Here is a 24,577-nt window from a genome sequence, read left to right as displayed (position 1 = left end):
AATTTTTTAGTTGGTTCAATAGTTCAATACATAGATAAAATATCGTCGGTAAAACGTTAAAGTAAAAAATAAAAAGGACGTCCGGGCCTCGCCAATTGTCGGTAAAATAACACAAATAAATAAAAACAAGATAAAAACCTGATAGTCTGGCGGTTAGCACTCATACTACCCCAGAGCACTCGATATTAGGGATACGCGCCTCCATTCACGCTAATAAATTACTTTAATTAATTATTCTTTTTTATCTAAGGTCTTGGTTGAGATAAAAAAGCTAGTGTCACAAGCGGGATTCGAACCCAAGACCTAATACCGCTGCTCTAAACACTTGAGCTATCGTAATATCGACCTAATCGGACACCAACTCATGATCTCAATCTACAACCTTTCGAATTTTCGCTCGTTTTGCCATATTTCCAAATATCGTGTAACTCCATTCACACTCTCCCAGAGTACACGATATTCCTCGGGTTAATTGGGGATAGCCCATGGCATTCACGCTAATAAATTATATATACTCACCTCATTTGTTCATATTGTCTACCCCAGAGAACTCGACATTCCACGGGATTATTAGGGATACACCCGTCCATTCACGCTAATAAATTACTTTCACACATTCATTCACACTACCCCAGTGTACACGATATTCCTTGGGGTAAGTGGGGATAGCCCATGGCATTCACGCTAATAAATTATATATACTCACCTCATTTGTTCACATTGCCTACCCCAGAGTACTCGACATTCCACGGGATTATTAGGGATACACCCGTCCAATCACGCTAATAAATTACTTTCACACATTCATTCACACTACCCCAGTGTACACGATATTCCTCGGGGTAATTGGGGATAAGCCCTTCCATTTACGCTAATAAATTACTTTCACACATTCATTCGCACTACCCCAGCTAATAAATTATATATATTCACTAGACTTCGTTCACATTACTTACCCCAGAGTACTCGATATTCCTCGAGCAAGGTTGAACCCACCCCATTCATGCTAATAAATACATTCCCTCTTCAAACAACACATTCCACTCCAGGGTAATCAATCTTCCTGGAGGTAGGGGATACCTCTTTCACGCTAATGATTTACATTTTCACCAACACACAAAACCTAACACGTAAAAACATACTATGTACATCTAAAAATTCTTATATCCTTGAGCTACTGAAACAGCGATCATGCCCACTGATGGATCAACTGGGACTCGGTAGTTCATCTTGCAAGCTTTTAGTACAGAATGAGCATTCGACGCGGTCTCTTTCCCCGCAGCAAGTGCCCATGTGTAAGCATGACCTATGCGTAACCTGGTAAGTATGGCCCTTTCCCTTCTCGACCCGGCATCCATGGACCATGGACCAACGCCAGTCCGTGCCCAGCGATTTTCCCATTTTTCATTTAAATTATTTTTCATTAATTTTAACACATCTGCTAAGCGGACAGGTTGGGTCCGTGCGCTGATGCGGCCTCTTTAGCCGCTTTGACTACTTCTTCATTCCTGGCTATCCCTACATGGCCGGGAATCCAGACCAGCAGGACATTTTATAAATATCTTTTCCTGTTTTCGATGTATTACGCTCAGTGCAAAGCGATATGATATTCAATTCTGCGGTGTACACGCTCGAAGTCGGGAAACTAGTCCGACCGCCCATCCCATGTCCAACCGCAGCCAACACCCTCTGGCGTCTTTGACCCATATGTGAAGATGGGTTTAGCGTCAGGGTACTTCGTTGTTCGGGCGTGGAACTCGCTCTTGTACATATATGGTGATGTGTCACTTTTCTTATATTTGACCATATCCCACCGTACGGTAAACATGGGAAGAGTCCAGGGCGCTGTCTCCGGCATCCTTTCGGTTTCATCTGGCTCAATTCGACTCCGCCAGCCGCAAAGACACTGAATATCTTTCACTAGATGCAGGGTCGTAAAGTGTTTCATGAAGAAAAAGGCTTTGCCCATCAGCTCGAATAATATTTTAGAGTTGCTCTTCTCTTTAAAGCATGAGGAGGACTACAGATTCAATGCAGATACTTTCTAAGGGGTTTCGTTCTGAACACGCCTGTTACCAGTTTTGACGCTTGCATTTGTATTGTATCTAATCTTTTCACGCGCGTTTTCATTGACGAACCTTAGGTCATGCATCCGTAGAACATTTTTTTGGTACAGCAGCGACTTGACTAAGGCCAACAATTTTGTTGAAGTTAAATACTTGACATTTTTCAACTATAAACTAATTTGGCTCTTAAAATCTACAATTTGTCCAATTTCTCAATTTAAAATCTTTATTTTTATACCTTATTTTAATTTTATTAATTAATTTTCTTATGGTTTTTAAGAGTACAATTATCAAACATTTTAATTAAAAGAAGAATGATTTGTTTTTATATTTAATATTATATAATCTTTAATTTAAATTATAATTGATTTTCATATGGTCTTCTAAGAGCCCACGTATTTTATATTTTTAAAAAAATCTCTTCAGTACACGGGAATTGTACTTTACAATTTACATACTCACATTTCACACACAAAAGGTTAATATGAACTTAAAAGGGCTTAATTTGAAGGTATTTGATGTTAAAAAAGCTTAAATTTGAGAATTTCTTTTAAACAGTCTGTTACCATACCACATAAATGTGAAATATAATTACAATTAAGTTGTTTAAAATTAAATATCAAAACAAATGGTTCTATTATCAAATCGAGATAAAAACGTTAATTTGAAGTAAAAAAAAGCTTAATTTGGCTTTTAATTAGTTGGAATTGTTTATTCCTTTGTCCTAATCTTAATTTTCTGATTTCAAAACCCGATTGGACAATGAAGTGTTTTTTCTTTCTTTGTAATGATAAGCATTCTATTGACCTTCAAAGTTTTAACTTAGAACGGGTAGGGAGTATCAGGGCTTTGACAGTCAGCTGTCACATATTTTATCAATTGCCCAGCTTTAGGCCTATATTTCACCTCTGATGGCTAAGATAATACAACAGAAAAAATATTATTCAACGATAAGAGTTTTAGACTTCCACTCTAGTGAGATACTTGACTATACCAAGACTAAAGACTGACGATGAAGACTTTTAAGGACAGAAATATGCTTTGACCGTTACAGCTCAACTTTATACAAGAGATTAGTGCGACGACTTTGGACAGGCGTAATATACACACTGACAGGCAAAAAAGAATATCAATTAGAGGTAAACACACTAATCCTTAATCCAAAACAAGTATAAAGAATTTTTCAATGTTTACATTTTACGGAATTGAACATGTTTATTCCGTCTCATTTGAATTCTGAAGCAATAAACTGTTTAGTTTTTATCTTTATTTTTTTAATTTCAATTTTTAAACTTAAAAATGCCGTTTAGTGTTGAGGATTTTTCACGTGGTGTGGCACTTATTGATGATGGACGTTCCATCAGGTATGCGTCTCCGCGTATTGCCAGCTGAGTTCCCTACGAATCACTGCGAGGTTAGACGTTTTCGAGAAACTGTGTCCTACCATAGAAGGCCCGGTTATGGACGCCCTAGGGTAAGACAACCGCAGGATGACCGTTTTTTGACTTTGAGAGTTTTGCGAAACCGGCACCTTACTCTTGTTCAAGCGATTGAGGAAGTTCGAGGTGTCCAAATTTCTGAACGCACTGCTCGAAGAAGATTAAATCAGTATGGGGTCTGATGGCTTTTCGACCAGCAAGAGCACCAGAATTGACCAGAACACACCGAGTTGGACGGCTCGCAATTGCTCGAGAACACAGCCATTGGTCGTTGACGATTGGTCTGCTGTACTTTTTACAGGTGAGTGTAGATTTGCTTTGCCAGATGGGCGTGAAAGAGTGTTGAGAAGGCGAAATGAAATGTAATTTTTCCCATAGCCAACCTTTTCAACATGAATGATGGATCGAGAGTCGTGTATAGTTGGTTGTGGTTTGTGGAGGGTCTTTGACGGCCACTCCCTATGTGGATGAAATTTTGGAACATAATGCGTTGCTTATCCTCGATGAAATCAGCACTATTGTAATGCCCGATAATGCCCTTCCGCATGTTGCTCGCATAGAACAAACGTACCTTCAAAAGAATAACATCAGGGTCTAAGCCTGGCCAGCCCGTTCTCCAGACTTGAACCCCGATATTGAAAGGAGCTGGTGTCAGAGGGGATCGAAGATCGAAGTCACGAGAGCTCAAGTGTTTAGAGCAGACGGGTATTGAGCCGAAGGTCATGAGTTCGAATCTCGCTCGTGGCTCTAGCTTTTTCATCTCAATTGATTTAATACTATAGTTTTGGGAAAATTTTTTCCTGGCTAAGTAAAAATTATGTCAAATTCAAAGAACTTTTAGTTTTAATTTCAACTAATTTTCATGTGGTTTTCTAAGAAATCAATTAAATTTATAATCAATTCATTTTTCAAACGCAGGAATTTTACTTTACTCCTTTATATTTCATATTCCAAGGATTTTTTATTTTTATTAAGTTTTTCTTCAGAGGGTTAACTTGAAATTAAAAAGGGTTAATTTTAAGTTAAAATGGGTTAATTTGAAATGTTTAAAAATATGTAATTTAAAAAAAATCACATGGTTTTAATTTTATCTAATTTTCCTTCGGTCTTCTAAGAGCCCAATTAATTTATTTTTTAATGCAGGAATTTTACTTTACTCCCTTATATTTCATATTCCACGGATTTTTTATTTTTATTGTTTTTCTTGAGAGGGTTAACTTGAAATTAAAAAGGGTTAATTTTAAGTTAAAATGGGTTAATTTGAAATGTTTAAAAATATGTAATTTAAAAAAAAATCACTTGGTTTTAATTTTATCTAATTTTTCTTCGGTCTTCTAAGAGCCCAATTAATTTATTTTTTAATGCAGGAATTTTACTTTGCTCCCTTATATTTCATATTCCACGGATTTTTTATTTTTATTGTTTTTCTTGAGAGGGTTAACTTGAAATTAAAAAGGGTTAATTTTAAGTTATAATTGGTTAATTTGAAATGTTTAAAAGTATGTAATTTAAAAAAAATCACTTGGTTTTAATTTTATCTAATTTTCCTTCGGTCTTCTAAGAGCCCAATTAATTTATTTTTTAATGCAGGAATTTTACTTTACGTGCTTACAATTCACACCCCTAGGATTGTTTGAAAGGGTTAACTTGAAATTAAAAGAGGTTAATTTGATGTGAAAAAGGGTTAATTTCAAATTTGAAAAATTATGTCAAATTTAAAGAAGAAGAATTTGTTTTTGTATTTAATTTTATAAAACTTATAATTTTCTAAGAGCGCAATTTTTAAAAAATTTGTTTCCAAAAGGCAGTAATTTCACTTGTGCTTACACATCTTAGGGTTTTTTTTTTGAAAGGGGTAATTTGACGGAAAAGAGCTATATTGGTTGATAAAATATTATTTGACAAAGGGTAGAAAATTTCCGCCAAAAATGAATCTCGCCCATTCATGAAAAGAAGTAGACCAAGTTCTGGCACGATCCCCATACGAGGTGCTTAAAATAGTTCAAAATAGAATATAATCGTCGCATTTCAGCCGAAGGTAAGTCTAAATAATCTTAGTTCTTTCACACCTAAAACGCTTCAATGTTTTTCAAGGTTTACTGGGTGGAATGATCTCTCAAGGCGCTGAGATAAGAAGTGCAACAACTAGCCGGAAAAAAAAATCTAGTTCAAGCATCTCCTGATAACTGGGTCGACTGAGATAAAATAAAATAATAACAACGGTTACAAATGTTTTAAGTCAACTGGATCTCGGGTGGTTGAAAGGCGGGGATGAAATTAATTTCATACCAACCAGAAGATAGTTTGTAGAAAAAATAATTAATAAGTAAATAATAACTTAAACTCACGTTGCTCATCGTCGATTTCTATTATTATATCCATGTTTTATCTGTCCCAGTTCGATTAGGATTGAAATGTGATATGGAACTGAAAGGGATCAATTGATTTATTTACAATCAAGACCAGCTTTTTTGTACGATAGTACGTGTCGATTGCAACGTCATTTTCCGACAAAAAAATTAATCAGAAAGGAACGTGAATTGAGATAAATGTAAGAACGCGATTACAAGCATAAGGAAAAAAAAGGTTTGTGATAAATAAATTCAGGGTACACATCCGCATAATTGAATTTTGGTTATCTGTTCAATTGGATTATAATCAAGCTGTGTACATATTACCACTACGCGTTCTAACCTGTCATTTTCAAGCTAAATATCTATACAATAAGTCAAAAGTTAAAAATAACAAAAGTGTGATTTACCGTGGTGTTTTGTCAAGAAAAAGTCAATTAATAAATAGCCACAAACGAATTGAATCAATTGATAGTTTGTTGCAGTGTCGTCGTCCGGGGCATTTTATTGTTATATGTCTTTCAAAACCTTTCTGAGCGATCATCTCAAAGCATTTGGCTGTCGACCAAGTGGAACCAAATTTTTTCTGGACAAAATTTGACGGTGAAAGGTCAGATGAAAAAGGATGAGGCAGAACGACTAAAGTCCTGCAATGTCTTTCTGGTAAAAAAAAAAAACATCCTACGATCGTCCTAAATAGCTGCTTCGTATTTTGAACGTTTTTTCGCTCGAGCTGAGTACAAGATGGACTTTAAAAGTTATTCCTGTCAAACAGGAGGGCGTGAAGTGCAACTATCCGTTGGGTACGCGGACGAGGGTCAAACCACACCATACAATACTTCTTTCATACTATTCTCAATTCAAAAGCCATGTGATGTGCAGGGTCGCAACCCAAGACTGCAAGCGTGGCAATTAAAAACTAAAGGATAAATAATAAACAATTACGAATGGGACGCCCTAACCACTCGACCACCGCGGTCCCCAAGATGGATTTTAAGGGCAGACAAGAAAAAAAAAAGTCTGCCAAGTGGGTGGGCAATGTAGCTTCCGCATATTTTGCGCATAAGCGTGCGAATATGTTAATCCATTTCCCAAATATTCGGGAATTTTACTTTGCATACTTAAATTTCATACCATCTCCTAAGTTGTTTTAATGGTTTAAAGAAAGTGTAAATTTGAAATTAAAGAGATAATGTGAAATTAAAAAGGTAAAATTAAAGTAAAATTCCCGTATATTTGAGAATTTAAAAAAAATACAATATGGGATCTTATATGAAAAACCACATGAACATTAATTGGAATTAAAATTCCAAAATATATAAAATTGTGAATAAAAACAAATGATTCTTCTATTAATTCGATTGTCCTAATATAAAATTCTAAGAATCATTATTTAATTGTATATCACTTTTTATTATGATTGTAATTAATTTTTACGTGGTGTTCTAAATTCTACTTTATATTTTGAAAAAAATTCGCAAATATACGCGCATTTTTCTTTACATGCTTATATTTCACATCTTTTTTTAATGCTTTAAATAAAAGGATTAAATTGCAATTAAGAAGTGTTAATTTGTCGTTAAAAATGGTTTATTTGAAATTTACATGTGGTTACGTTGAAGGTTTGGGAGGGGGGGGGGTTGAAAGGTTAATTGGAATTTTTTTTAAAAGTCAATTTGAGATCGAAAATGGTTATTTGGAAATTAAAAAGGTTAATTTGATGTTAAGAAAGCGTTAATTTGAAATAAAAACCTAAATTTGATGTTAAAAAGGGTTTATTTAAAATAAAAAACCTCCATATGAATTTAAAAAGAGTTTATTTGAAATAAAAGATGTGTACATTTGAAATTAAAAAAGTTAATTCGGAGTTAAAAACAGTTAATTTGAAATTGAAAATAGGATAATTGATGTTAAAAAGCGTTAATTTTAAATAAAAACCTTAATTTGATGTTAAAAAGGGTTTATTTAAAATAAAAAAAACGTCCATATGAATCTAAAAAGAGTTTATTTGAAATAAAAGATGTGTTCATTTGAAATTAAAAAAGTTAATTCGAAGTTAAAAACAGTTAATTTGAAATTGAAAATAGGATAATTGATGTTAAAAAGCGTTAATTTTAAATAAAAACCTTAATTCGATGTTAAAAAGGGTTTATTTAAAATAAAAAACGTCCATATGAATTTAAAAAGAGTTTATTTGAAATAAAAGATATGTTTATTTAAAATTAAAAAGGTTAATTCGAAGTTAAAAACAGTTAATTTGAAAGTAACACCGGATCAACTTGAAATTTAAAAAAATTTAATACGAAATTAAAATGGTTGATTTTATGTTAAAAAGGGTTAACTTGATATTAAAAAAGGTTAAGTTTTACTGAAAAAGGATTAATTTGAAAATAATTCTCAAATATACAGGAATTTTAATTTACACATTTACATTTCATACCATCTATGTTTTTTAATGTTTTAAAGAAAGAGATGTTCACAATATTTATTCTCTCTTTTTTTATGGGTTTTATTAGATTATTCTTTCTTTTTGTGTTTTTTATTAAGTTAAACTTGGGAAATATATTTCGCCCAGGAAAAAAAGAATTCCATACATTAATCCCATTCACCATTTTTCACATCGTCAACTTTGCCTAAAATGTAAATACATATGTCAAATGTAAATTAGCAATGCTAAATAAATAAATTTCCCTAGCCTGTCTGTCAGGCGAGTTTCTCGGTTCACAGCATCTTCAGACATTTCAACACTTACTGCCCCGTATTTACGGTTTTAAACCGTGGGAAATAATATCTACCAAAACAGCCGAAAACAGGAGCGAATACAAAACGCTACTTTCCGGACCCAGAAATTTGATCCGTACTGTTCAATAATTAAGCATGATGAATCATCAAAATCGTACGCTCAAAATATTGAAAAATTTTAACATCATCGAGTTTGCATATTTAACTTTCGTTTTCTCTTAAATGGCAGACTAAATATAGGACAATGTCTGTTTTAACGATATACTGTACTAAACATACAATTGAACTATTGATCGCTAAATGTAAATTTAATTAAACAGCTTATGTTTCTATAAGTTGTAAGTGTTTCGGCCGATTTAAAGCCTTCTTAAGACTAAAATCGATGGGACATGAAGAACCAACTTTTACAAGAAAAACACGCATGCATTTTTAGACTTTATTATAGACGGAAAATAAAGACCTACGCCTAATGATGATTAATAGCCGTCATTAACTGTAAAATAATGATATTATGAAAAATGCAACGTGCCTGGAAGCGATCATTCTTTAGAAAATTACCGTTTTCCTAATAATAAATTAGGAATAGGTTAGTTTCTTCCCTGCATAAATGAGTTAATAGGTCATAACGACAAGATTAATTATACAATACTGGCACATTTTTTTTTCAGTACGCCAATCCCGACCCAATGTCACTAACGAATGGGTTATGTTTGGCCATTGTTTTGTTATGATATCGTAAAATTTAAATACAAAATGTTTTAAAAACGGACTCGATATTATTAACAATACATTATTTGTTTTTTGCGTAATATCTTTAGTAGATAAGTCATAAACCTATCATATGTAAAACATAATTTTATCATTGCAAATACATATACATTATTTTCTATGTTATAATTTTTTTCAGGGTTGAAAACTATTTTCTGAAAGGGAAATATGTTGGTTATGGTTTCTATTTTATGTTAAAATTGGGCATTTTTCCTCAGTTTCTCCGGTGCCGACCCAATTCACTCAACAAAATCCCCACCTGGCAACTCTGTTGGAAACACGGTTCTTCCACTCTGTCTGCAATAATGTAGCCACTCTTTATGTACGTTTCCAACTGTTTGATTAGAGGCGTAATTTTTAATTTACTCGATTATGATTTTGATTAGAAGGACTTGTGTCCGACAAGCAGAGAAAGGCTCAATGAAATGTGTTGTTTTTATTTTATTTTTAACTTGGCATTTTTTCTCAGTTTCCCGTTTACAACTAAACCGGGAAAAAAACACCAGCCGTGGCAACATTGCTAGCAAAACTGTTCTTTCTTCCAATCTGATGCCTGCCACAGTGTTGCCACTCTTTAAGTAGCGAGATCATTAACCAACCATTAATTAAATCAATTAAGAAAATTAGTATAAACGATATTGTCAGGAGTGCAGTCGACCTCATCAGCATTTTTTAATTAGACAGAAAATAATTATTTTGTTTATTTTCATTCCATTCCTGGTCATGCTAGTACAGGAGTGTTAGGAATTTTTTTTTAATCTGTAGGAACGGTTCAAACCTAAAAGCCGTATTTGTAAACTTTATAAATTTACTTCAGGTTTTATCATCAAAGATGATTTTGATTAGACGGCTCTTTGGGTGCGTATGTGTCCGGCATGCAGAAGCTCAATGTGTCCTAATTAAAACAGTGTAAAATATGTATAGTTTTATTTCATTTTTAAGTGTAAATTTTCAGTTTCTCCGGTGGAATCCCCCCATTATATTTTTTTTAAAATTCCCGACCCGTGGCAACACTGCTGGCAAAATGTTCTTCCACTGTCATGTCGGCCGCAAGGTTGCCTCTCTTCAAGCAGGTTTCCTCTTTTTGACTAGAGACACCATTAATCATTAAGTCAATTAAGAAAATAACTAAAAACTAAATTTTCGAGATTGCTCATAATATAACTTATAATAGAATCAGATCTGTAAAAATCTAAATCTACTTTGGCCAATTGACATATACAACCTTCTGAAATATTGTATTTTCACATATTTTCAAAGGGCACCCTGTACATTTCGTTGCATTAAGATGAACGCAATTGAGCTATAACGAAGTCACCCACGCTTAGGACATCAAGTGCCAGGATATTTATCTATAAAAGCTTTAATAACTAAAAACGAGTTGTACTTTCCTGAACCGTTTTTATGGGAATGAAAGCATTCGAATTGTCACAAAAGGTATTTATTTATTAACGTGGGAGACAAACTGTTTGAACAATTGTAAAAAACATTAATCTGAATTACCAAAATTGAAACAATTACTGCTTATATCTTGTCCATTCAATTGCACCATTAAGATTAAAATAAGACTAATAGTAAAAATAATTCTAATAAGAAGTACCTTCATAACCAAGCAGATTTAGCAATGTGCGCCAAACAGGAGATTTGTAATAGAAATGCATCTTGTCGTCGAGTACCATACAGGCAAAGGTAAGTCGATGGCAATATCGAAGTAATGGCTGGTTGTGTCTCATCACAGCCTCCGAGTCAGCATTATGGTAGGTTTATATCCGGGTTTAGTCAGCAGATCACTTATAAGCACCACCTGCACACTCAACCCTTTTTATTAGTTCTTACAATAGCTTGTGGTTATTCAATAAACTTTCTCATTTTTGTTTAAAAAAATTACTTTTACTGCAAGTGGTTGCTTAATTACGATTTTAACCAAATGCGTCTGACTTATGGGCTTGCCAAGTTTTAAGTAATGTAATAAATTAAATGTACATTAATTATAAATTATAATTTATAATTATAAATTTGCTTTTACGTAGTGTGCCAGAAATATGATGCTCATCCAATCTACAGCCAAGGAAAAAAAATTACTCGAGAAGATTTTTGATCGAAATGCTGATAACAGTAGACCAACGAGTGTATTTTTCATACTGTGACAGCCAGTTATCTAATTTGCTCTGTGAAAATTTAAATTCCGTTCCAATATTCAAACTGATGTAAATCTAGAGTCAAGTAAGTGCATTTACAATATAAGAATCATATCCATTTGGAAAAGTTAAGACGATTGATAACGTAAGATAATTTGGGAAATATCTTTCGGGAATAATTAGAAAATGGTGAATGAAATCTCAACATTGCACAACTGTTGACCAAAACGGGTTTTTGGTGTTGACATTTTTGACACTTGCCCGTAAGGATGTTTGTACATCAACAACTGGTGGCATTTGGATTTTCAATCCTCACTATTGATCCTAAAAGTTACGAAAGATGTTTATAAAAAAAGAAAAATATAACAACAAAAAAGGCCTTTATATCAGCCATTTTAAAAATTGCGTGAATAATCAAAAGAAGCTTATTCCAATGTTTAAATTAGAAAACAAAATAGACTCTTCTGACCCTACAAAAAAAACCCTATACTATCGCATATAGTTGCCCAGGAGATAGGAGGGCAATTGATAGCGAGATTGTTTTTTTTTTTTTTGTTTCCGGCGGAAGCAAATGCGATCCGACTGCCTTTATATAAACAAATTGATGATTTCCTATTTCTGAAGCTGCAGTACCCACCCAGAAAGAAAAAAGCGGGGAATGCACGACGTAAAATAATACCAGTAAGCGATCGTAACACGTAACACAATTAGCACACCACATTTTAACTTATGTACAAAAAATATAACCCATTGTAAACACTATACTGTCAAACAATAGTAATAGAACAAGAGCGGAAAAAGGACGCTACTAATTGATTGAAGGATAGATAGATAGAAAGATATAGAGAAAAAGATAGAGTGCAAAATACATTATTATATAAATCAATATATAAAGAGAGAAAGAAAATGATAGGGTAAGATATAGATAAACATTTACTCGTAGATAAGTGGATGAATTGATTGATTGATTTGCAGATGGATGGATAGATAGATAGAGATAAAAAATGGATAAAACGAAAAAGAAAGGAAGGAATCTAGAAAATAAAATAAGAATAAGAGTAAGACACAGAGAGAGAGGGAGAGAGAAAGAGAGAGAGAGAGAGAGAGAGAGAGAGAGAGAGAGAGAGAGAGGAGATAGTGGGAAAAGAGAAAGGAGGAGAGAAAGTAAGAGTGATAGAGAAAGAGAGTGGGGGGAAAGGGAAAGAATAATGAAGTAATAGGGAGAAAGAGATGGAGTAAGAGAAAGGGGAAAGTGAGAGAAAGAGAAAGGAGAGAAAGAGAAAGGAGAGAGAGAGAGAGAGAGAGAGAGAGAGAAGAGAGAGAGAGGGGGGGGAGAGTGAGAGGAGAGGAAGACGTGAGAATGATAGGGAGGGAGAGAGAGAGAGGGAGAGTGAGAGAGTAGACTGAGAGAAAGATGGGAGAGTGAGAGAGAGAGCGACAGGAAAGTGAGGTAAGCGAGAAACGAGCATGAGAGAAGAGGGTGAGAGAAAGAGAAAATTGAGTAAGAGAGAGAGAATGAACAAAGGGATGATTTCCTATTTCTGAAGCACAACACAGTGAACAATTGTTAATACCTAGCACTAATAGCACACTTCGTATCACTCAATTGTAAACAATATTTATATAACGATAGTAGGCTTAGGGTAATAGTCATCATAATCATAATAATAATAAAAATTCACCTAAATACGATGCTCTCGAAAGATCCATTTATCAAACCGTAACTGTCCAAGTTACAAGTCAAACTGCCCGCTGCGTTGATCAGTTCCAACGAATGTTAGTTTAGATAGGTACAATTTTATCTTATCTAGCCCGTAATCACTTCCAGCATTTTGTGTAAAATCTTTCGATTTCCTTTCATGCAGTTGATTCTGCTTGTATTTAACTTTGATACGATCCCGCATCGAAAGGCTATCGCGAATCGGCCAACGCGCTTCATGCTGAATTTGGAACAAAAATAAAAACAAAAAAAGCTAACGAAAATTAACTATCTGCTCGTCTAAGCACAATAATTATTGTCAAGAATAACATCGATAGTTTAACTGGAGACCGTGGTGTACGTTAGGGTTTTTGTCACACGCGGTCGTGTGTTCTAATCCCGGCTTTGCGCTTGAAATTCTCTAACCCCTGATATTTTCTCTCAATCTGGAAAAAACACAAAGGCCAAATAAAAATTATGAGCCGACAAATTCCCGTACATGTTCACGAGTTTCTCCATTGCTTCTAAAATACAAAAGGATGCAAATTTATTAAGAGGAAGTAAATAAGTGAAAATATTTGTAACAAGTTTTTATCATGAAGGTTCCGAAAAAAAAATCCACTGTCCACTATAAAGTACACGAATGATCCGTCTAAGAAACAGGTTGGATAATGGTAGTGGCGAAATTGGCGTGACACTGAAAACCTCTTATCCGAGATTAACGCATTACGCGTGGTGCGACCTTAGTTTAACTCCTAAGGAAGTGTTTTAGTCACGAGTGCCCTTTTATCCGAACAAACGCCATCTAACGGTTCTAAATGTCTACATTTGGACGGTACAAGACTAGTCAACCTTCTACTATTACTGTTAACGTCTACCTTCGATGATTTATTTTTTTAGTTCTTGTAACTGTTTTGTCCTGAAGGACATATTAGATATTAAGGTCATTGTGCGTGGTAACATTCGACTCATAGGATCAGTGAAGATGGTTCGGGAGGATATTAAACAAATTGTAAGGAACAAGTTAGAGCTTGAAACGTCTGCTTGAACCACAAAATTGGATAACGAATGTCCAAAATGGTCTTAGAAAGTAAATTTTTGAATCTCATTCGACTCATAGGACCAGTGAAGATGGTTCGNTAAACAAACAATATCATTTGGAAGAGGATTAATAAGTGTTGACATTCATACAAATGAGTAATCCTGTAAACGTAAACAGAATATTTTATATAGATTTTTTTTAATGAAAACTTAAAATCCTGCATTATTTTCCGGACAACCCAATACTTTCAGTCGCGTATGGAGCTCCCGGAATACATTCTTGTGGCATATCCAAATTTTCAACCGCCTGAACAACTGCCCAAGGGATCAGACATGGGTTTGCAGGTTTCTGGTTGACATGACGGGATCTTTATGGAACGGAGGATAGTGTTATTATTCGCAAAGGTAAGGATAGGAGCCAATGATGTCTTGAAAGTACCAACCAGCACTGACAGTGTAAGTCACAGTGTAGTAAGGATTGGACATTTGGAAGTTGGAACTTTTGGTCGAGATGTCGGGATCGATCTTTATGAGATCAAAGGACGACGGTATCATCCACATAGGGCGTAGAGAAAGTTTCAGATAGGGGTATAGGTTGGTACCTAAGGTACTTCCTTGGGCTATCCTTGCATCTGTGCAGTAACCAGCTGATTAAGCAGTAACCAGCAACAGATGACTTGAAAGTGTCAAGGGGCGTTTCACAGGAGTTCGGAGGATATTAGCTTGTAAGGACTGGATAGTAGGAGGTTGGTACGTTTGGCGATAACGACTACCTTAGTAGAAAAAGTGAATGTATTCTAAAATTAACCTTTTGGGTTAAGTAAAATAACTTTTGTCATTAGTGAAAAGCAGCTTATCTCTTTAAAGAAAAGTGAGGTATGTTATAGTAATAAGGATACTAGGAAGAGGAGTTTGTGTTCCCCAGGCACTGCAGCCGTCCGGCTTACTCTACCTTCCTGGTTCCTTGGTTCAGTGCAATAGAGTCAATCCTTCTTCTTAGAAGTATCAAGTCATTGACTGTCGCTGCTGCAATTTGATTCCCTAAGTTTTTTCCGTACGTTAGGTTAAATCTCCATTGAGCTGTTGTTTCGCATTCGACGATGATATGAGTGCCTGTTTCTTCCTCCTCATGGCAAAATCTGCAGATGGGATCATAGTTGTATATACCCATGTTGTGTAGATGTTTTCTCAGATGCAAGTGACCGGTTAGAACAACCACTCCTCTGAGTTTGGTCCTCTCCAATTGCAGCGATAATTTTGCCCGTCTTGGTGAGGATGTTTTATCGTATGTTTACTGTGTCTAGCGCCGCTAGAGTTTATCCACTTCTCTTTGTGTTTTGTTTGGATCCATTCTGCAATGGAGGATTCTATATTTGTTTTTGTTATCCCAAGTATAGGTTCGGGCCTATGTATGGTCTTGAATGTGTCTGCTTTCTCGTTACCTGTTACTTTTGTGCCCTGGCAGGTTAGATTATTGTGTTTCCCCAGGTTTTGAAGAATTTGGATCTATTCACTGACTAATTCTGATCCTTTTTAAAAAGATAGTTCCTACTCACAGTAAGTTGTTTTGCAACGATCCGGATTTCGAGCCTTTTAGCTCATCATCAGGTTGAAGGACTTCTACTACCACGTCTCTCGACATGAATTGCCAAAGTGAACCCGCTGATACCTCCGCCAACGCGACGTTCCAATTAGCAGCTGATTTTTTTAATGGCGCTCAATTTGAATGTGCGAAAGGCGGAAATTATAACACAAATAAATATTATTCTAGTAAATACTTAATATTATTAAATTACTATAAAAATAATAACAATTAAAATAATTAGTTTAATTATTTGGATGTTTGATATTATTTATATACATATTTAAAATGGGAGGTAGATCAAAATCTGTTATTATTAATGCATTTTATCACCATGTTCAATTTTACATTTTTTAATTTCAAATTTCTCAAACCAATCTAGTTCTTTCCCTTTGTTGAAACTATGTAACACTCTTGTATTTAGATTTGAATTGAAATTATGTTTTGTTTCTTTTAGATGATCCTTAAATTCCGAAAATTTGCTCGATTTAGGCACGTGTTCTTTTACTCGTGTTTTTATTTCTCTACCGCTTTGTCCTATATATTTAATATCACAATCATTACAATTGAGTTGGTAAACCCCGAGTTTTGCCAAGTTGTCTACTTTGTCTTTAGGTTTTGAGAGGATGTTTTACGGAGGTATCAGCGGGTTCACTTTGGCAATTCATGTCGAGAGACGTGGTTGTAGAAGTCCTTCAATCTGATGAGCTAAAAGGCTCGAAATCCGGATCGTTGCAAAACAACTTACTGTGAGTAGGAACTATCTTTTTAAAAAGGATTGAACACCACACTCACTCCATCATTTATCATTTCGACTAATTCTGATGTAAATTTTTTATATGCTAATGCTTTAATGGCTGCTTGGCTATCAGATTTTAGGAAGATTTTTTTTTCCAGTGTAGTCTCTTTTAAAATTTTCCAGGGCACAAGCGTTGATGGTATATATTTCTACTTGAAAGACCGAAGTGTACTTCCCTAATGAGTTTGATTGCTCATATTTGGGCTTGTACAGAAAACGCCTGATCCGGTTCCTTCGTTTGTTTTGGAGCCATCTGTATACCATACATTGTATCTGCTGCTCTCCTGTGTTCTTCCTCTCCTTTATAGTCCGTTGAGACTTTATAGGGTGTTGTAAAGAATGTTTCCGGGATCGTATAGTGAGTCCCCATACCTAAGAATGGCTGCCTGATTTTGTTAATGTTAGTATGCCCGAATTGTTTGGTTCCTATCCAATTTGATTGTTTTTGGAGCCTAAATGAGATTTCCTAGCATCTCCTTGTATCAATGTTTCCAGTGGAGATAGGTTTAGCAGAGCTTCTAGTGCACTTGGAGGGGTTGTTCTCATTGCCCCTTTGATAGTCTTTGTATACTGGCTAATGATTGAGTACCTACTTTTTGTTGAGCTTTGGTCCACCAGATTAATGATCCACAGTTTTTTAGGTCTTATTACTGCCGTGTATAGCCAATATGTAAAAAAAAGTGAGACTTTCCTTAAGCCTAGATGTTCCAACGAATCTCGACTTAAGTACTTTCCTCAAAAGACGCGATTTTTGTCATGAAGCCACGACGGCTAATTGTTACGCTTGTAATACTTGTTACTAACCTTGATATTTTGATTTTTCATGAAAACGATGAAAACGATGAAAACGTGTAAACAGTGGACCGAGCAGCCGGCGTAAACCTTGAGTATTGATAAAAGTTTCAACCGAGAAACTGTCCGAGGACGAGCGACGGAAAGCGAAACACGAGCTGGCCAAGTTTTGCGGCTTCCTTGCAACGGTCCGCAGCTCCGTCGAGACAGGTTCCGACAGGAAATGGCCCGCATTTTACCAATCTGCTCAAGACGATTCATCCGAGGTGGAAACCATCCAGCGGAAACAAAAAAAATTGGAAATCGAAACCTAGCACTGAATCATTGTCTCATGATTACGCGGTCTTCTAAATTCGGTCTAGCCTGTTTGAAAATACATACAACATCTAAAAAAATAATAGATAATAACACTTGACGAACAAAAGTATCCATTATACCTAAACAATGTCATCAGAAAAATGAAAAATCTAAAATAGAGTCAGAGATTTTTTTTATAGACTAAGTCAAGCAAATCATATGATAGTCTTTAAAAGCTATTAATATGTCTTCATGTTTATTACTAGGCAATGTGTAATCTATTTACCGTATCGAATTTCATGATAGCAAGTTTGCATTGACATTAATTTATTTCTCTAGTGGAAAATTCCGACTTAAACTACAACTCTATGAGTTGCGTACTGGACAATGAATTCGTGGGAGGAAAACTCCTAGAATGGAAAATACCCATCCCCATTCTAATTTCCACCATAAAGATGGGGGCCGAACATTCGGTCTGTAAGAGCGCATTCCTTATTTAAAAATTAGTACAAATACTCATACCTGACATTTTATATTTCAATTGTGTTGAAACATTTCATCATGCCGAAAAATCTTACTTAATAAATATCACCAGTCGTAAGAAAGAGAAAAACTTGAGAAACTGGATAGAGAGAAAGGGGGACCGAAAGACAGATAAAGAAAAATAGATGAAACAAGAGTTGAAAAAGAATATCTAGTACAGCATGTTAATTGATTTTTCCGATATAAAGTCCGCGTCTCATAAGCATTGTGTCCGGTTTCCCAAACGTAGTTACTGTGACCCTATTTTCACCACTTCAATGGAGCCTGCGGGTCCTTCTATACAACAACGACGCAAACAGGTCTGGCCTTCACTTTGAATTTTATAACATTCAACCAATTTGAAAGTTTTGAACGCGGAAGGAGGCGATTCTGGCAAATCCAGGTACGCATTTCTGTTCTTAATTTTATGCTAAATGAGTGCTAAAAGAACAGGGGTACTATTGGAAAGGACAATATTGTTTTGATTTATCATTAGTTATCCACATCAAGCCAACCTCCAACCTATTCCTGCCAAATTTAATTTAAAAAATGCAAGCAATATCGAATTAAAAATATTTAAAGAAATATTCATTTAATTACGATTTACATTAGAATAATTTATGTAATACGATTATGTAATATCTCTTTGATCTTTGCATTTCTTAATTAAGTTGTGAGTGTGTGTTACCTTGGTAATAATAAATGCTAAGGTAATAAGGCTTCAATTATTGAAAAATAATTGTGAGTAAAGTAATTTGTTGGGGAAAATATTGAACTTAACTGAGTTACGTAAAGTCTTTTTCAACCCCTTCAACGCAACCACATATATTTAAAGTTGGGCTAGTTGCTTTATTTCCTAACATTTTGTCATAAAGTAGGAGATTCACGATGTTTGTTAGATGTTAACTCGTGTTAACTGGAATAGAGAAATGTTCAGTAAGATCGTCAACACCCCTTTCTTTTCTTAGTATGTTAATCGTTAATTTTTCCGCAATGCTGCGCGTGTCGATAGGTAGAACCAAAAATACAGCTATAACAGTCCTTGAAGGCTTGTTGTTGTTTGTTATGGTTTTCTTTTGTGTTCAATTGTAAGATGGCAGAGGTTAATACAAAAGGAAAATTAATCAACACTTTCATTAAAAATGCAACCTATGCACTCGAAAAATACTAACAAATAACACACATTCGTGCCGATATACCTAAATTATATCCTAACGTCCAACAGCCGTCAACTTTATAGGATAGAGGATGACTGTATTGTGAATGAGAGTATAAGGACAGGTCAGAAATTAACAAAAGAAATGTATTGATCTGATTTAATTAATGCGTATTTAAAAATAAAAATACTTGTAAACAAAAAACACCTGTTAAATTCATGGCTGCCATGTTGGTTACCTACGTCCTATCGGACAGCACTGTGACTAGATTTTCGACCTAACACCTAACAATTAAATTCACCAGTTTCGTGGTCCGCTTGACCAATTAATATCTTACAATTAATTAAGATTTTCAGTTGAGATAAAAAAGTCAATGGCACGAGCGGGATTCGAACCCACGATCTTCGGCTTGATACGCCGCTGCTCTACCACTTGAGTTATCGTGACCCACCTTTTGAATTTTCCCTCCTTTTTGCCATTTTTCGAATCCCGCTCGTGGCATTGACTTTTTTATCTCAACTGAAAACCTTAATTAATTCTAATACCTAACATTGGCTCTGGCCTGTTAGATCGAGCAATGTCAACTTACAAGTTAGGGGCGTCGGTGGTCGCAACGGTTAGGCGTTGACACGGCGCTCATCACTAAGATAAGGTAAAGGTCATGGGTTCGAATCCAGCGCCCTGCATTCGAACCCGATATACTTACAAATGGGCTTTTTTTGAAAAACATCGGCACCCCGATCGTAGTTGAAATACCCTCGTAAAAAAAATCTTACAAATCTACGTCATCATTTTTCTCGATCTAATAGGACCTAACAGACTTAACAAGGTTAACACAAAGATCGTATTTTGAAAAAGAATGGACACCAGGTCGAGTATTGGGGAAAGTGAGCCTGAGTCGGGCCTTGATTTTCATTGTTGGGTCAACCCAGTTGCCTAATCGTGGTGGTCGAGTTGGGAAAGCGAAACAGGAGACGGTTAGCCTCTTTTATTATTATTATTATTATTATTATTATGACTTTTTAAAATTTTAATGTCTGTCCGAATTTCGACACCGAAGACGGATTTTGGACAAAATTAATTTAAAATGGCCCATTGGCTAATTTTTACCCGGGATGTTATGTATCTTTATACATGTCCCGTGAAGAAAGATCAATATTCCAGGAGATTATCCTACATGTCAAATTAGATTAAAAGTCTCTATTTTCAATTGTTTTAGAGATATTTCACTTTTGAGATTATTCAACTATTCACAATTTTATTTCAAGAAATCCCTCTTATTTCATAAAACGTTAATCCTACTTTAAATTTGATTTAACCAATAGAAAGAGCATTAAAAATCCTATGAGATTGGTTTGTTTTTAGTCTAAACACATGTATAACCCCCTGACCCTAACCTTACCTAACGCTAACCTTTCGTTAAAACTAGTTTACATTTCATTCCACCAATTGTAACTTTAAGCAAACAAAATACAAAATCACTTGGAGGATAAACTTTTACGAGTTGCCTAAGTTCTTGTCTAAATTTTAAGTAAGATTTCCTCGTTTCTGCAAATACTAACAGACATGGCACTACCAGATAAGTCGCCCCTACTAATGAACTTTCAGCACATGTACTTAATTTCTCAAAGATCTATTATCATCAGTATAAAATGATCGTTTAATTACGAAAAAAAATCGATTATTCGGGTACAAACGCTTTAAAAAATAATGCGTTAGGATTTTAAAACTTTTATTAAAAAATGTTAAAAATAATATTGGGTTGTCCGGAAAATAATGCAGGATTTTAAGTTTTCATTAAAAAAAATCTATATAAAATATTCTGTTTACGTTTACAGGATTACTCATTTGTATGAATGTCAACACTTATTAATCCTCTTCCAAATGATATTGTTTGTTTACCTCTGTAGCATTCCGCTACTTGGAAATAATTCAGTCATCCTTATAATGTCAAAGCGAGAATTTCGTACGATTTTCTTTTACGAGTTTAAACTCGGCCGAAGCGGAGCCCAAACGGCTAGAAACATTAACCAAGTCTGGGGCGAGGGTTGTGTTAATGAGTGCACTGTGCAAAGGTGGTTTAAAAAATTTCGGGAGGGAGATTTCAGCCTTGAAGATGAAGAAGGTCGTGGAAGGCCTTCCTCTCTTAATGATGATGTTCTGCGATCAGTGGTGGAAGAAAACCCCAAAACAACTGTTCGAGAACTTGCAGAGCAACTCAAAGTCAGTAAAACGACCGTCGCTGACCACCTCAAGGCGATTGGAAAAGTGAAAAAACTCGAAAATTGGGTTCCACACTCATTAAACGATCGCCAAAAAATCAGCGCTTTGATGTTTGTGCATCACTTCTTTGTCGAAACAAAAATGACCCATTTCTGGCCAGAATTGTTACATGTGACGAAAAGTGGATTCTCTACGATAACACTAGACGTTCTGGACAGTGGCTCGACAAAGGAGAAGCTCCAATACATTTTCCAAAGCCCCCAACTCATCAAAAAAAGGTAATGGTTACGGTATGGTGGGCTTCATTTGGTTTAATACACTACAGCTTCTTAAATCCTGGCGAAACCATCAATGCTGAATCATACTGTAACCAAATTAATACCATGCATCAGAAATTGGCAGTAATGAAGCCCTCTTTGGTCAATCGGAAAGGGCCCATTTTGTTGCATGACAACGCTCGACCACATGTGTCACGTGTAACGTCACAAAAATTATTGGAGCTTGGCTATGAAACTTTGCCTCACCCACCCTACTCTCCGGACCTCTCGCCTACTGACTACCATTTTTTTAGACACCTGGACCACTACTTACAACACATAATATTCAAAAATCAAACGGAACTGGAAAATGCATTTATTGACTTTATCAATTCTAAAAATTCTGAATTCTACTCAGACGGAATTAATAAGTTACCAACACGTTGGGAGAAATGTATTGAGAGTATGGGAAATTATTTTGATTAAAGAACATTGCTTTAAAGTAACTAGTTTCTTTTTTTTTGTTTAATACCAAAATCCTGCATTATTTTCCGGACAACCCAATAAATTACAATTCATGTCGAGAGTTGTGGTTGCAAATCCTTCAACCTGATGATGAGCTTTAAGCTTTTAATCCGGATCGATGAGTACGAAATATCAAACTATGAGTAAGATCAAAAATTTTCAAAAATGATACTACTTTTTTTATCCCATTTTTATCATTTCTATTTAAAGCCTTGTTAAGCTTTATTCCCCTATGATTTCATAGTCATAATCCTTCGAAGTAATGCGTCACGATGTAATATCTCATTCGAAATTTTGATGTTAAGCGGAATCGTGACAAACAATTTTAATATTTCACAAGAAGGACTATTTTAAAAACATAAAAGAATCTGTTTTTAAACTATCCGCGTTGATTTCGAACAGCAACACTAGAGAAAGAAAAAATAAATTTTATTCTGAATAATCATCGACTAACGGTCATTAATCACCACACATTTTTATTTATCCGGTTTTAGTTTATTTACTGAGTCTCAGTTTGTGCTATTGCGCGTTGTTAATACGGTCCTAAACCGTCGGTGGTTCGGCGAATTAGTTTCTTAAGTATCACCACTTTTCTGATTTTATAAAAAAATCCTAAAAAATCTTGTATTCAGAGTTTTAAGTGGCTTTTGTCAACAAATTAAAAACGGAGAAATAAAATAAAAGTGATTTATATTGTATTTAGAAAAGCATAAATTCTAAACATTGTTGACATATGCTTAATGACAGTTTTAATTTACTTCTCACGGGTCTGTTAGCCGTCAAGACTCAATTCATCATTTAAAATTTGAAACTTTTTTTGTCGGTTAAAATCAGCTAAATATTCTACTCTTTTTCCATGGTCTCCCTTTAAGAAACTTTGGAAAGTTATTTCTCAATCTTAGAATATTCTCCAAATATTGTTCCAGCATTGAACAAGCTAAACTCAATTTTTTTTCCCCAGCTTATAGTAACTTTGACTAAGCCAATGTAGCATACCATATTGTAATACTTATTGCATAAATTGAGATCTTAAAAAATAGCCTAGATCCTTGGAAGGAATTTTTAAATCTTTTTACGCTTTAAGTTTCTATGTAAAAAGAAAACCTAGGGTTGTGTGCCATAGTTACTACCGGTAGCCACAATCTTATCCTATGGTGTACAATCCTCAGTAAAAAGATGAATATAATCAATTTCTTCCATAGCTTCATATTAGCCCTTTTTAATTTAAAATTAACTTTTTATTAGTTTTCGTGGTCCGCTTGACCAAATAAATTATTTTCAATTAATTAAGATTTACGTTGAGATAAAAAAGTCAGTGTCATAAGCGGGATTCGAACCCACGACCTTCGGCTAGATACGCCTCTGCTCTACCACTTGAGCTATCGTGACTTCGATCCCCTCGGACACTAACTTCCCATCTCAGCCCCACCTTTCGAATTTTCCCGCCTTTTTGGTCATTTTTCAAATGTCGTGTAATCTATTTGATTCTCGGCGACAAATTTCTCAACCAAAACCTTAATTAATTAAAAAGAATTTATTTGGTCAAGCGGACCACAAAACCTTATAAAATGTAATAAGCAAAATGAAGTATACTTCACTAAAGCTCTCCGTGGCCATTTCATTTGTCGCCGAGAATCAAATAGATTACAAGACATTTGAAAAATGACAAAAAGGAGGAAAATTCAAAAGGTGGGGTTGAGGTGGGAGGTTGGTGTCCGAGTGGATCGAAGTCACGATAGCTCAAGTGGTAGAGCAGCGGCGTATCGCTAGATCGTGGGTTCGAATCCCGCTCGTGACACTGACTTTTTTATCTCAACCAAAACCTTAATTAACAGATTAAAATTAACTTTTTTAATTGCAAACCACCCTTTTTTTCTTCAAGTTAACCTTTTTTAATTACAAATTAGCCTAAAAAACTTTGATGATGGTAAGAAATATAAGTGTGTGAAGTAANTGCAACACCCATAATTTTCGAGACTTTCTTGGTTTTGACCTTAATTCATACTTTGTTTATATTTATAACAATATTATTTATTAAATGAGAGACATTAGGGATTAGACACATCATTGTTATTCACTGTTTACCAACAAACGATGGAATTTTTGTTTATTCATTTCAAATTTCCTTTCAGTCCATGTTTATCTTTCGTTTGCCTGAAGTCTTTTCTCTCTTTTCTCT

At 34.9% G+C, this 24,577-nt stretch overlaps 1 protein-coding gene across 8 annotated transcripts in view; it reads right to left on the bottom strand.

The window, feature by feature from the left end:
- Positions 1-24,577, bottom strand: part of LOC106664111 (solute carrier family 41 member 2) — a 79,091-nt gene that overhangs the window by 41,869 nt on the left and 12,645 nt on the right. The window contains exons 1-2 of one of the 8 annotated variants that reach the window (XM_014389533.2): positions 13,187-13,280; positions 10,967-11,170 (exon numbers count right to left, since the gene is read on the bottom strand). The exons of 2 other annotated variants lie outside the window; for them this stretch is intronic. In XM_014389533.2, coding sequence (XP_014245019.1) covers positions 10,967-11,099 — 133 coding nt within the window. In that variant the 5' untranslated portion in view covers positions 11,100-11,170; positions 13,187-13,280. Of the gene's footprint in view, positions 1-5,853; positions 5,941-10,966; positions 11,178-13,186; positions 13,281-24,577 lie in introns of those variants that run through there. 5 more of the 8 variants (XM_014389534.2, XM_024226010.1, XM_014389535.2 and 2 more) reach the window with 5 other exon arrangements.

This window comes from Cimex lectularius, unplaced genomic scaffold (assembly GCF_000648675.2).
Source record: "Cimex lectularius strain Harlan isolate CLEC.00 unplaced genomic scaffold, Clec_2.1 scaffold82, whole genome shotgun sequence".
NCBI lineage: Eukaryota > Metazoa > Arthropoda > Insecta > Hemiptera > Cimicidae > Cimex > Cimex lectularius.
Note: the sequence above shows the minus strand (reverse complement) of the source record. Positions and strands in the feature narration are given on the sequence as shown.